General features: G+C 38.6%; 2 protein-coding genes and 1 long non-coding RNA gene across 5 annotated transcripts in view; 2 read left to right on the top strand and 1 right to left on the bottom strand.

Moving 5' to 3' along the window:
- The window catches only part of LOC126380076 (titin), a 111,609-nt gene extending 109,202 nt beyond the window's left edge, over positions 1 to 2,407 (bottom strand). For 2 of the 3 annotated variants that reach the window (XM_050029280.1, XM_050029289.1), the window contains exon 1: positions 2,217 to 2,407. The gene's annotated coding sequence lies outside the window, so the exon portion shown is untranslated. The remainder of the gene's footprint in view (positions 1 to 2,216) is intronic. The other variant, XM_050029300.1, reaches the window with a different exon arrangement.
- The window catches only part of LOC126381125 (uncharacterized), a 124,407-nt gene that overhangs the window by 41,289 nt on the left and 68,889 nt on the right, over positions 1 to 14,229 (top strand). The window lies entirely within an intron of this gene.
- Positions 3,129 to 12,963, top strand: LOC126380349 (xaa-Pro aminopeptidase 3-like). Its single transcript, XM_050029722.1, has 11 exons — positions 3,129 to 3,319; positions 3,400 to 3,680; positions 4,637 to 4,786; positions 5,177 to 5,313; positions 5,659 to 5,765; positions 7,273 to 7,404; positions 8,987 to 9,157; positions 9,593 to 9,699; positions 10,700 to 10,837; positions 11,272 to 11,392; positions 11,816 to 12,963. Exons 1-11 carry the CDS (start codon positions 3,286 to 3,288, stop codon positions 11,983 to 11,985), a joined length of 1,548 nt encoding a protein of 515 aa, XP_049885679.1. The 5' UTR covers positions 3,129 to 3,285; the 3' UTR covers positions 11,986 to 12,963.

Here is a 14,229-nt window from a genome sequence, read left to right as displayed (position 1 = left end):
AGTAAAATTAGGAGGTGTCTGCAGAAATCCGGGCCACTATAGAGCTAAGATGCACAACGTGATAATCTTTTGTCTAGGTCTTTTGAATCTATTCTGAATTATGTATAATTATGTCTTTTGTCGCTTGGTGCTAATTATGAACCCAAATAAGTCATGTCGTTCTGTCAAAATACGAACAATATTATTATTATTTTTTTTTTAATTTGACGTGACTTATTGTAGATTTGCCGCAGATGGCATTAACTACTTGGCCGGACAAATGGGGAGCGCTGAAGGCTCTCACCCGGTACAACGTTTAAGACAACAGGGTGCCCAGTTGGGCGCGAACCTCGGCTCAGGGCGTCGTCTGAAAGGAAAAATATTTGAAAGAATTAATCGACCCTAGTGGGTCGATAGCGATAAGCGCTGAATGAGGGAAATCGTCGACCACGCCGGCGGGGTCGGTATCGGGGACCTGAAGTGTTTGGTGTCGCGAGCTGATTGGCTGCCTCTATGGCTAGAGTAATCGGGTCGTCGGGATGAACAATATTAGTTATCGAATCATGTTAGGGGAAAAAACAAACTTATCGATTTAGACAAAATTGATTGAATCGATCGATAATTTCATCACGTTGCGAAACCACGTGATAAACCCCAACCCCAATCTAAAGCAACGTGAATACATTGAATTTATATATTTTTCTATGCGTAATTGTATATCTTATTCTCTGCTGCTATTAAACGATGCACAGACCTGACTGCATGAATGCAGACATCATTAAGTTGTGGTAAAATAAATTAAGATATCGAATACACGCGGTTTCTCTACGCTTTTTGTAAAGAAAGAAAATAAAGATGTTGTGTTGCGAGTTTCTTGATACGTTTCTTGAGAGATTGTCAGAAATTCATGAATGATATTAATAGAAGATAAAATGTTAAAATAAAGAGATATGAGGATGTACCTGCGACATAATCGTGTCGCCCCTTAGTACCTTTACGATATTTAATTTTGACGTGCGATATCGCTTCGCATCGCACTATATTTTATCGATAATTTTACCACTTTGCCATATAGTTAGAGAGAGAGGTTAGTAGCCAAATTATTTTCCTTAAAATACTAACTACCTATAATTTAAACCGGGGTTTTTCTTGCAGCTACTTTTCCCGACTATACAGGTTGTGAGAAGCCGGAGTAGTTTTAAGCGAATGAGACGTACGACAAAAAAAAATTGTAAAAGATTACGATTCGAAATGTAACTATTTTGCCCAATACTCATTTTATGTTGCCGTGTCTAAACTTCGCTAAGTCTACCAACTAGCTGAGAACGTTAGAAAATAGACTGTGGTTTAAGTTCAGGAACCTCCTGGATCGTCTTATGTTGTAGCTCATATGCTACTTACCATGTTTATTTACGAGTATTTAATAGTTTATTATACGGCAATAAAGTTACAAGCGTAATAATGTTATACGGACAAAAAAGATAGAATTTATTTCGTCAAATACCTACCTAAAAAGTTACTCGTAATTCGGTAGGATGTTGTGGAGTTAGACATTTACACAGCAAACTACAGTTTTCTTGGATTATTGGGTAGGTTAGGTACCTACATTAGATGAGTAAGTCAGTAAGTATTCTTTAATAAAATCGGTTTTATAAATATTTTCATTTCGTAAAGAGCACTTTAATAGTCATAAAAATATAGGAAATAAATGCTAGTAGCTATAAATAGATTCCCAAACTTACGCTGAAGCTAATAAGTATAAGCAGACTTGTATGTAGGTCCTATGTAGTAGATAAGTAACTATTTTTATAACATAAATATTGCTATGAACAAATAAAAAGCGCTTAACTTGGTAAAACTAACTTAAAGTATGAAAATCTTTCCACATAGTTTGAGTTAGCGTGTTTTATTACTTTGTGATGGAGACAAAACACGACAAAAAGCAACAAAATAGACATTAAATCATTCACTGAAGCAGTCCGTTATTCGTTTCCTTGGCCCACACAACGGTGACGACTAGGTACTATAACATTTGCTATGAAAACATTGAAAAAATATCAACTTTAGTATCACGAGGTCACACATTAAGTAATCCTTGCAACCGACCGTAACATTAATGAATGGCTTACAAACGATGCAAATGAACCTGCAAGTGGCCGAAGTAAACTATCGACTAGACCACAATATAGAAGACAGAGACGGCGCACTATAACTATTGAAAAATTTGAGAAACAAACCTCTTTGCAGAGTCGTTGGCTGCGTGCGTCCAATTGCTGGTTGAAATTAAAAAGTAAACAAACACTGAACTGTTATGAAACACTATTTGGTAACGGGCACGTATGGGTGAAGTTTGTCGCGATCGCGTACGGTGGTGGGGGAAGCGGCGTGCGCGCGCGCCGATCGTTCCGCGCTGACTGCCGAGCTGGTGAACGTCGCATGACCTTCCTGCCCACGGAGCCAGGCAGAGCCTCTTTTCCTTTTAGAGACTTGCCCCGAAAAGTCTGGCCTTGCAGGAAATTTAAAAGGAGATACCCTTTCCTAAGTTGTTCGATCTATCCGGCTCGAAGGATCAAAAGTTCAAGCTGTCAATTACCAATATACATAAATACAAAGAGTCGTATTTTATATTTATACCTAATAGTAATAATATAATGTACCTAAACTAATTTCCGTACTATTATCATAACATTTAAAATATTATATTATTTAACAGAAACAGCTAAAATCTGTAGGCACATTAATATTACCGCCAAGCTAAATTGCAAGAAATTCCAATAATTTCAAATTTTTACATTTCATTTAATGTCTGTGATCTTTACAACTAATTATCTTCAAAAAGTTTTTACATGTTTTTAAATAAAGCGGCTCTTGTTTTTTTATTATTGACAAAAAAATATTTGCGTGTAACGGAATGTAAGATATAAAATATTGCCATATTTTAAACTTTCCCATAAATAACGTAAAAGTTAAAGACGAAAATACAACTTCAAGGAGGAAGAGTAAATACTTAAGATCTAAATATGAAACTATATTGTAAGAAATAAACTCCAAATCGATTTTTAGTATATTTAAAACGACTTTTAAAAATCGGTAGATGTTTTAAAAAATAAACACTGAGGACATTTATAAAAAATATAGCAATCTAAATAGAACATGTCAATGTCAAATTAGAAGAAATAAACATCAAAACATCATCAAAATTACAGTTTTCTTCTTACTTTGACCTAAAAAATAGAATCCGATTTCCCTTTATTTCCGCTAAATTCAATAGCCATAACCTTTTCACTGTATTAATTGGCCTATAAAATGTATCAGCTGCGAAAAGTTCTTATGCACACTGGTAAATTTTTAGGTTGTTTTTCGTATGTATTTTGTTTGGTTTGTATGATGGAAAGTTACAAAACTTTTTTACTTTTTCAGTCTCGAGACGTTCAAGGAGGCAAGTGTTGAAGCTTCTGAGCGGGAATTCGCGATGTTTGAGTACTATGGAGCCCCCGCCAGGCGAAGTTCAGCGTCTTAAACAGCCTCAGTTTGCTATTCCTAAAGGAGTAATGGGCCAGCCTACGTGTTACACCCACCCCCATATGGTGCAGGAAGGCTACCTCACTTGTGGCATCACACAGGCGGAGTACGTAGACAGACGAGACATGTTGGTTACCAAATTAACACAGGAAATTGAGAATGAGAACACAAACCACTTAGTAAGTGAGCTTTAAACGGTTTTGTACTTTATTATACCTAATATAAGTATTTTTAGTTTGGTGGCCTTGACTGTTCTTAGCATAGTGTTGTATTATGTATGGAAGAAGTTGGCAAGGCAGCATATTTATAAATATTGATAAAAGCAGGTGTTTAAATTCGGTCACAACGTTGTCTTCCTTATATCTACCTCAATTCAGTTCACACTGAGAATGTACCAATAGAGGATTTTCTTTTGTATTTTTTTTTTAAATTTAATTTACTTGTTTTCCTCGCCTGTTATTTAGTTGCCCCACTCCTGCAGAAACATTTCCTCATTCATTTACTTATTTATAAAAACATGTTTTTTTTCTCCTGATACATATAAATTTTACAATCATGATGAAAAATGTAAATAACAAAAATATACCTAAATGCAGCCCACTGCTGGGAATAGGCCCCCCTCACTAACCAGAGGAGATATGGAGCATACTTCACCAATCTGTTTCACTGTGGGTTGCTGGAGGTGTTTAGACTAGTACTCCATGACCAATGGCTCTTACTTTTTCAAACAATTAGGTGATTCAGTCTGCAGTGTCCTAGCCAAACAAAAAACAGTCTTACAAAGTGTCTTTTCACTGTAAGGAATAGAACCTAAACTTCCAAATTGTGAGCCCAAAGCTCTAACCAGTAGGCCATGGGTGCTATGCTCTTGTCGGTGTAGCATTCCTCTCCATGTTACTTTTTAGGGCAAAAAAGAGGAACGGTTTCCCTCTTGCCTTCAAACACAACACAACAAACAACAATATAAGTTTTTTTGTTTCTATTTTCCTCTAACTTGCGATCGGTCTTCCAACCATAAGCAGGTTTTTGCTAAGCAGTATGCCTGCCTAGATTGCTACATGCTATCCCACAACATAAAAGTAATGAAAGACATGCATGTAACACTTAAATAATATAATTTTCATGACAATTGCAGATAGTGATCCCAGCAGCAGCGAAACAGTTCATGTCCGACAAGATCCCGTATACGTTCCGTCAGAACTCAGACTTCTTCTACTTGACCGGATGCTTAGAGCCATGTGCGGTGCTTGTGATGGTTAAACCTGCTCAACAAAGTACTTATAATGTAAGTTTATTTTTGTGACTGTAATGTAATTTTAAACATAAGTAATGGACTTATTTTATTGCTCAGGTATGTAGGTTCTGCTGAATACATAATAATCATATTTATGATTCAAGCATGAATTCGAAAAGTTTGATGATCAGCCTGTAAAGTCCTAACTTTTTTTTTGACGTGACTTATTGTAGATTTGCCGCAGATGGCATTAACTAACAGGCCTGAAAAGTCCTAACCAAACTAGTGATCACAAAGTGATTTTTGTGATATGTCCCCACCGAGATTCGAACCCGGGGCCTCTGGATCGTGAGCCCAACGCTCACTGGACCAGGGAGGCCGTTATTAAAATTATTGGTTTAGGCCAGATTACCTCCACTGATTACACTTATTGTTTCTCAGGCAATATTATTTGTCAATGACAAAGACAGTCACGCTGAGCTGTGGGAGGGCCCGCGGACAGGCTGCTCTGCAGCCACCAAACTCTTTGCCGTCAACGAGTCACGCCCCGTCGAGACCTTACCACAGTTCCTTGCCAAGTGAGTCCAGCTACTTTCTTCTTTTTTAACTGTCATTTTGTATAAGTTTTAATCTTCTCTATCGTGTGGATTGTGAGGTGGATTACCAGACCTATCAACCCTAGTGTCAGAGTTATTACTAAGCGACTACATACATCAGTAAGTAGTAACCGGGACCAACGGCCTAACGTGCCTTCCGAAGCACGGATCATCTTACTTTCGGACAATCTGGTGATCAGCCTGTAGTGTCCTAACCAAACTAGGGTTCATAAAGTGTTTTTGTGATATGTCCCCACCGGAATCTGCTCAACCACTGGCCCAAGAAATTATTATTTATTTGAATATAATTGTCATTGTTGATTATAGAACGGCGACACCCAAGCCCACAGTGCTGTGGTACCACACGGAGACCCCCGCCAACCCAGAGCTGAACCCCACCATCCGCGGGTTGCTCCACCAGAACACCAATATCGGTACATAACATCACCACTCCTGTATCCCCGAAGGGGTAGGCAGACGTGTATTAGTATACAGGGTGTTAGTGACATCGTAACGAAAACTTTGAGGGATGATTCAGACCATGATTCTTTGTTGATATCTAGTGAAATTTTGCGTCGCAAAAGTATGGAACGGAAAATAATTTAAAAAACAAAAAAGAATAAAAAATATCCGACAGGAAATTCCACTTGATATCAACTCAGAATCATGGTCTGAATCATCCCCCTCACTATTCGTTACGATGTCACTAACACCCTTTATAGGTACACCCATTCCTCGCCAGCTATGTTTAAGAGTGTTTGGCGGCGTGGTTGTATATATGCGTCTTGCTGTGTAAACTTCGATAGCGCGTTTCACGACTGCTTGAAGACTGCATTAATGAATGTGGCGCCATCTGTTGCATGTGGGCGGAACTAGGTGGCCAACTAGTTGGGTCCGCCACAAGAGTATTGCCATAAACCGGGCACAAAGCGTGGAAACCACATGATATTATGTCATGGCCAGATCTTAGAATTGATTATTTCATGATGTGTTCGATTATTTCATAAAATGATCATATTACATGAAGTAGAAAATATGACTCGTTGGCCAAATCAATGAACACAAAACGTTTAACGACATAAGCAACTAAATGCATGATTACTTCATGATATGGCCAAACGTTGGCGATCATATCGTAAAATTTATAACATTATCCACCGGTAGTGGCGCTGGTGTCGATTATATTAAAAACTTGAGTGATGTTATAATCGATGAATCAATGTCATTTTACAATTTTCCATATTGAATACGTATATAATTTTGAACCTAAGAAATTACTACTCGCATTTTTATTACACCACATAGCATAGACACTGCCTACAGTAACGATATGGTCAACTTAAGTTGGCTATTTCATGAAATATGACCATTTCATGAAATGGTTGATCTCATCATGAAATGATCAATTCTACGATCTGGCCACGACATCTATAACTATTTACACCATGTATAGAAATTACTCTGTTACATTTCTTGGAAAGCCACACCGACAAGAGCGTGGCTCTTAAATTAATGATGATGATGATATCCGCTACATATCATGTGATTCATCATCATCATCATCAGCCCATTAACGTCCCCACTGCTGGGGCACGGGCCTTCCCTATGGATGGATAGGGAGATCGGGCCTTAAACAATCACGCAGGCCCAGTGCGGATTGATGGTTATTAACGACTGCTAATGCAGCCGGGACCAACGGTTTAACGTGCCTTCCGAAGCACGGAGGAGCTCGAGATGAAAACTTTTTTTTGTGGTCACCCATCCTATGACCGGCCTTTGGAAAAGTTGCTTAACTTCAACAATCGCAGACCGAGCGCGTTTACCGCTGCGCCACCGAGCTCCTCAATGTGATTATTATAACATAAAACCTACCAACTGTTTGACAAAACTTGGAGTCCTGCGCGAATAAATGATTGATTGATTGTAAATACGTTGTAACAGGCTGGGCGGACCCGCAGCGCGCTATCCACTCGATGAGGGTCATCAAGTCTGCGGCCGAAGTGGAGCTGATGAAGGAAACCTGCTACATCGGCTCCCAGTCCGTTAATATGGCCATGGCTTGCACTAAACCTGGTGAGATGGACAATATTAAAATATAAATATACAGGGTGTTAGTGACATCGTAACGGAAACTTTGAGGGATGATTCAGACCATAATTCTGAGATAATATCAAGTGGAATTTTCCGTCGCAAAATTCATGATTTTTTTGTTTTTTTTTTAATATTTTCAATTCTATACTTTCGCGATGGAAAATTCCACATGATATTAACTCAGAATAATAAGCTGAATCATCCCTCTCAGTATTCGGTACGATGTCACTTACACCCCGTCCAAGTACATACAGGTAGCCATACAAGTAGGTATGGGTGTTAGTGACACCGTAACGTTTACTGAGGGGGATGATTCAGACCATGATTCTGAATTGATATCAAGTGGAATTTCATGTTTTGCACTGCAATGCACTGTCGGAAAATTCATGTTTTTTTTTTAATTATTTTTATTTCCATACTTTTGCGACGGAAAATTCCACTTGATATCAACTGAGAATTCTGGTCTGAACCAACCGTCAAAGTTTTCGTTACGATGTTACTAACACCCTGTATATGTATATGTCACCGTAAAATTGTAAATAGATTATAATCTATCTCGCGAGATTGTGAACTGTCGAAAAATTGTGAAACGTAATATACTGCTTACAATTTAACGTATTATTATTCGTCAGATTATAATCTATCGAAGTAAAACTGTTAAATCACAATCTTACAATTGTCAAATTGTCAACTGTCCGACGGCTGTCCCTGATTGGTCGGCCTTACAGTAGACCGTTCTGTGTCCATAGAGTTAGGAATAAAACACAGGTGTCAGTCAAATAAAATAAATGCTCTTCAAGATTGTGAAATCAAGTACGTATTTATTAATTATTTAGTAAGTAATCAATAATTCTGACATCACATGGTAAGAAAAAATGTATCAAAATTAAAAAATCTGAAACGTATCATTCAGTATACTTTTCGAGTGTAAGATAAACATGCTGGCGGCATAGGGGTGGCCCAAGGGCCACCCCCGCCGCACCCTAACCTACTGTTATGCCTTGTAAAAATTATGACAAAACACTATTATTCTAAAAAAGAATTATGGATATCTATTTATTAATCCCAAAAATAAGTTATACCTAACAAACCAGTATTCCTAGATGTTATTATGGGAAAGTAAAACTATTATGCTAAAAAACGTTATGCAAAAAGGATTATGATAATTAAAATTATGACAAAAACATTTATGCATTTTAAGAGAATCCCAAATTAACATTATGCTCACTCTAATAGTTTTGTAACTCTATGGTATAGCACGCGAGGTGCGTTTCGTATCACAATTTGACGGTTTCACTTCGATAAATTATAATCTACCGAAAAATAATACGTTAAATTGTAAGCAATATGATACGATTCATAATTATTCGACAGTTCACAATCTTTTCGAGATTCAAATCGATAGATTATAATCTAACGTTTTTTAAAATTTTACGGTGACATATATAAAGAGAAAGTAAGTAAAATAAGTAGTAATTAAAGTAAGTATCCACGAGTCACCGAAGTTTTTTGCGAGCTTTTTGTTTTTTTTTTTTGCGATGTTAATAGTTGATAATAATGTCAGGTATAACGGAACACACGGTGAACGCGGTCCTAGAGTTCACCTCCCGTCAGGCTGGGGCGGAGCACCTGTCATTCCCGCCGGTGGTGGCGGGCGGCCCGCGGGCCACACACATACACTACATCAACAACAATCAGATGCTCACCGCTAACGACCTGCTGCTTGTCGATACTGGTAAGTATTTTTTTAGATAGACGCTACTGAAAAGTATCGGTGTCCGAAGGACTTAATATACGATCCCGACGACCCGATTACTCTAGCCATAGAGGCAGCCAATCAGCTCGCGACACCAAACACTTCAGGACCCCGATACCGACCCCGCTGGCGTGGTCGACGATTTCAATCAGCGCTTATCGCTTTCGCCCCACTAGGGTCGATTCATTTATTTTCCCCCTCAGACGACGCCCTGAGCCGTGGTTCGCGCCCAACTGGGCACCCTCAGGCCTGTTGTCTTAAACGTTGTACCGGGTGAGAGCTTTCAGCGCTCCGCATTTGTCCGGCCAAGTAGTTAATGCCATCTGCGGCAAATCTACAATAAGTCACATAAAAAAAAAGAATAAAATTACCTCTGCCTACCTCAAATACAGTCGTGAGCTTGTGTTGTTGTAGGCAGTCAACGTTGGCTGTACAACTCGGACATCTCCCGGACGTGGCCGGTGTCAGGACGGTTCAGCACCTACCACAGGATCCTGTACGAACTAGTGCTGTCAGTACAAGTAAGTTGATTCGAGTATGGTCATCCCCCTAGCGCTATCCCGTTTTCATAGGGTCCGCTTACCTAACCTGAAGACTTGACAGGTCCGGTTTTTTACAGAAGCGACTGCCTGTCTGAGTTTCTAACCCGCAAATACAGACATCTAAAATGTAAAGACTTGACAAAGTTAGTAATTTATATTGTCTAAAATATGGACGACATGAATCAGTGTCTTTCGTGTAGACACAGAATAAAGAATAATACCACGTATAGATTCTTCTATTACATACATACATACATATACATACTCACGCACGTAATCCCAAATGAAGTGGGCAGAGCCACAAGTAATCAAAGACAACTTGCAGCCACTGTTGATACGAAGTCCTAAGATGGATATGATGAACCTTATGGTGATAAGGGATCAGCCTAACGCCCATAACATTAGTCCATCATGTTAGAGGACGCAATCCCTCTGACGCAATTCTTCTATTATTTATTAATTATCTTCTATTATTTATTATTTACTTCTTTTATTTATTTATTTTATTTATTTATTCATCGTAGGCGTCTCGTACTCCAGTTCTTCTGTTTCACGGAACACCAATCGCGCATTTGGACGTGGTCTCCGCTTCTAGCGTCAACACCTTCAGAAACAAATTGGACAATTACCATAAAACAGAGAAAGGAAAACACAACTACTGAATAGTCTAATACAGGCACTTATCAATGAAAAACTGCCTGCCTGAGTTAATAGATAATCGATATTAGGCAGCTAAATTACTCAATTGTATACCAATATTTTATGTTTATTTTTATTTTTTTAAAGAATGTCTAGGGCCCTGTGCCGAGGTTTTTCTTACAGCTTCTTTTCCCCGGCTATACAGGTTGTGAGAAGCTGCAGTAGTTTTAGGCGGATGAGACGTTCGTTATGTAAAAATTGACGATTCAAAGTGTAACTATGTTACCTACTGAATAAAGATATTTTTGAATTTGAATAATAATGATAATTTGTCCCGTAGAAGCGCCTCATCCACCTGCTGGGCGAGCACCGGCAGCCTCTAGACCAGCTGTTCGACCAGATGTGCCGGCTGCTCGGCACGCATCTCCAGCAAGAGGGGATCCTGCCTAAGAACATCGATGGAAATGAACTTGCTGCAGTGAGTTATTTGGCTTTACTTATATCCCTCTCATTATCCCGATTTTTCAGGATAACCTAACTTAACCTAACCTGAAGTTTTGACAGGTCCGGTTTTTAACACAAGCGACTGCCTGTCTGACCTTCCAACCCGCGAAGGGAAAACCAGCCCAATACAGGCCGTAACCAATTTCCGAATTTATGTTTGGATCATAAATGATTATCACGTGCTTTGGGTTGGCTTTACTTAGATATCCCTCGCATTATCCCGATTTTGAACAGGGTCCGCTTACCTAACCTGAAGATTTGACAGGTCCGAATCGGGACCAATGACCGATTTGATTTACGAATGAAACGAGTTTTATTTAAAATGAAATTGTTTGCAATTACTATCTAGTTTGTCGTGGTTACTGGTCTTTATGTTCAAATTAAAAATTCTATGTATTTCCCTAACAGAAAGCTTACCGCCTGTGTCCGCACCACGTGTCACACTACCTGGGGCTGGACGTGCACGATGCGCCGCTCGTGCGCCGGAGCATCCCCGTGCAGACCAACATGGTCGTTACTGTCGAACCTGGTAAGCAAACCATCGTGCCGATCCGGGCAACCACCTACTTAACTTGTCAGGACTAAAACTCGCTCCATCTCTTTCTTGTACCTAGTGTAAGTGAATGACGGTACAACTTAAGAACTGTCAAACTAAAATTATAGGTTATGAGTTGAAGAAGAGAACAATAATGAAGACTATAGAGAACCGGAGAGGAAATATGATTGGCCGCCTGATACGACACGATTCATTTCTAACAAACATCATAGAAGGAAAAATTGAACGGAAGAGAAGAAGGGGTAGACCTAGGAGAACTGGTCGTTTCTTAATGACCCATATATGGGTCACCGATGTATGGAGCTAGTCCGTCACGATCCGTATATGGACGACTGGACTGTCAACGTGAAAAAAAAGTCCCAAAATTTATTAACTAATTCTAATCAACTCCAACAGGCTTATACATCTCCCCGAACGACAAGTCAGTCCCGGAAGAGTTCCGCGGCATCGGCATCAGAGTGGAAGACGACGTGCTCATCACAGACAACACGCCGCTCGTGCTCACCGAGTCCTGCGTCAAGGAGGTCGACGACATCGAGGCTATTGTCGGCAGGCACCATCTTTAGATAGGCCAGAGAATACCAGACTTTCTGACATTGACACATTGGCAGTTGAGTACCCCAGCTTTGGACATGAGAACCCATTGATAGTTGAGTACCCCAACTTTTGACATGAGAACCCATTAACAGTTGAGTACCCCAGCTTTTGAGATTGTCAACCCATTGACAGTTGAGTACCCCAGCTTTTGAGATTGTCAACCCATTGACAGTTGAGTACCCCATCTTTTGAGATTGTCAACCCATTAACAGTTGAGTACCCCAGCTTTTGAGATTGAGAACCCATTGACAGTTGAGAATTTCAGTGCATAAAACTTAAATTGTTCCTAGTGAATTGTAGTCTCAATTTAATGATGGATAGAAGACCGTACCTATGGGCGTATTATAGTGAAAAAATCAGAATTTTAAGTGTTACTTGGTTCAGCGCAAGTATTAAACCTTTAACAATTACTACGAAGTTCGGTCACGAGTACTAATATGTATCCACTTTGAAACTATGTCACATTAACTTTTTTGACAAATCAAACCGTAAGTCTCATTATATGTCAAACATGATAGTGCGACAAGGTTCTAAAGTGGGTACATGATATTGTTCATGACTTTACGAATATTGAGGCGGATACTGACATTACGAGGCACGCACACGTCTCGCAATATGTGTGTTCATGTTTGTGGTGAGCGTGGCACATGCCTCGCCATGTATACCGCCTCTCTCTCTCTCTCTCTATTTAAGAGCTGCGCTCTTGTCGGTAGAGTAACCGCCATTCCTCTCTTCTTCCCGCCAAAACCTTCACCTCCCGATACGACACGACCTGCACCTTCTCTTTTATTTGTTTCATAAATGTTATCCTAGGTCTACCCCTTCCTCTCTTCCCTTCAATTTTTCCTTCTATAATGTTTAATAAAAAAAAACAAATGCAATTTAAAAGTGGAAAGTCCGAGTACGAAATTTATAACAAAATTGCATTTGACCAAAAAAATATCCTAGCAAATGTTTTACAAGGAAAATACAACCCTGTGTGGAAGTGAAGATTCTACAGAAGACTGAATATAAATTGAAAACATTCAGACTTCATTTTACATAATTCAACTCTGTAATATGCCCATCATAAGTGAGATTAGATGTAAGACTGTTAATTTAGCACAAATATTTCAACGAATTTTAGTACCGCAGTTATATTTATTTAAATTATTTTTGAGTTATATTAATATTTATTTGGTAATATTAGTTTCTGGTATCTGTTGTTGTACAAAAGTACTTAATTAACATTTAATTCCGACATTGTAAATATAAATATTTCAAATAGATAATAGGTCTACAAATAAAAGTGACTCTTTGTTATAAACTTAATGCAGTTTGATTTACATAATGGTGCACCATCTAATTTTATTTTAAGTTATATCTGTAATTTTCTTATCCGCCGAAAAGGAAAGGGACGGGTAATCGACAAGCATAAAATTTATGGAACACACGTCAATTTTAAGCACAAATCTAAAACAACCGTCTAAAATTTTATATTGGCCAATAACCCGACAGAATTAAGTTGACAGCACACGTCAAACGGTTTGCATACCAGCGGTATACCTTTTTGATTCGCCCGGGTTATTCATTCATTTGATCGTGCTTTCTTCCTAAAATTAAGAGGAAAAGGAATTCCTTTTCGGCGGATAAGAAAATGACAGGTATAACTTAAAGTAAAATCAGATGGTGTCTGCAGGAATCGGGGCCATTGTAAATATATTTCAAAAAGATAATAGGACTACAAATAAAAGTGACATTTATTTACATAAAGCTGATGCTTTTATAGAACGGTTTATGACGAATTTATTAAAACATCATAGAAGGGAAGCTACAAGAAAAAAAGAGGAAGGGGAAGACCAAGAAGAGCTTACATGGAACAGATTAAAGAGAAGGCGAACGGGAAGTGAAAGAATGAGTGACTTTCCAGGCTACGTTCACCAAAAACAATAAAGATGGCGTTGTTCAGTTTAAAAGTGATAATTACCTATTTTCTCATTACTCGGGTACATAATTAATCCAAAATACAATATAATGACAGAAGCATATATATAAAAATAATTGTTGCTTGATATTTGGATCACATTATTTATAATTATGTTGCTACCTATATTGCTTCTCTTTATTTTAATCAGAATAATGAGTGGAAGATGTAATTGTGCCTGGGTGTAATAAATAGGGTCATCAATTCATCATTCATACCCAAAAACTAAGAATGCGGGCCCAGTGCGGAT

Source organism: Pectinophora gossypiella, chromosome 3, assembly GCF_024362695.1.
Source record: "Pectinophora gossypiella chromosome 3, ilPecGoss1.1, whole genome shotgun sequence".
Lineage (NCBI taxonomy): Eukaryota > Metazoa > Arthropoda > Insecta > Lepidoptera > Gelechiidae > Pectinophora > Pectinophora gossypiella.
The sequence above is the reverse complement of the archived record's forward strand: the minus strand, read 5'-3'. Positions and strand labels throughout refer to the sequence as shown.

What these genes read in the sequence shown, in the direction of transcription:
- LOC126380349 (XM_050029722.1), top strand. Translation starts at nt 3,286, where the DNA reads ATGTATCAGCTGCGAAAAGTTCTTATGCACACTG. An exon ending in AAAAGTTCTTATGCACACTG is followed by an intron (nt 3,320 to 3,399) that starts GTAAATTTTTAG and finishes TTACTTTTTCAG; the next exon opens with TCTCGAGACGTTCAAGGAGG. An exon ending in CTCAACAAAGTACTTATAAT is followed by an intron (nt 4,787 to 5,176) that starts GTAAGTTTATTT and finishes ATTGTTTCTCAG; the next exon opens with GCAATATTATTTGTCAATGA.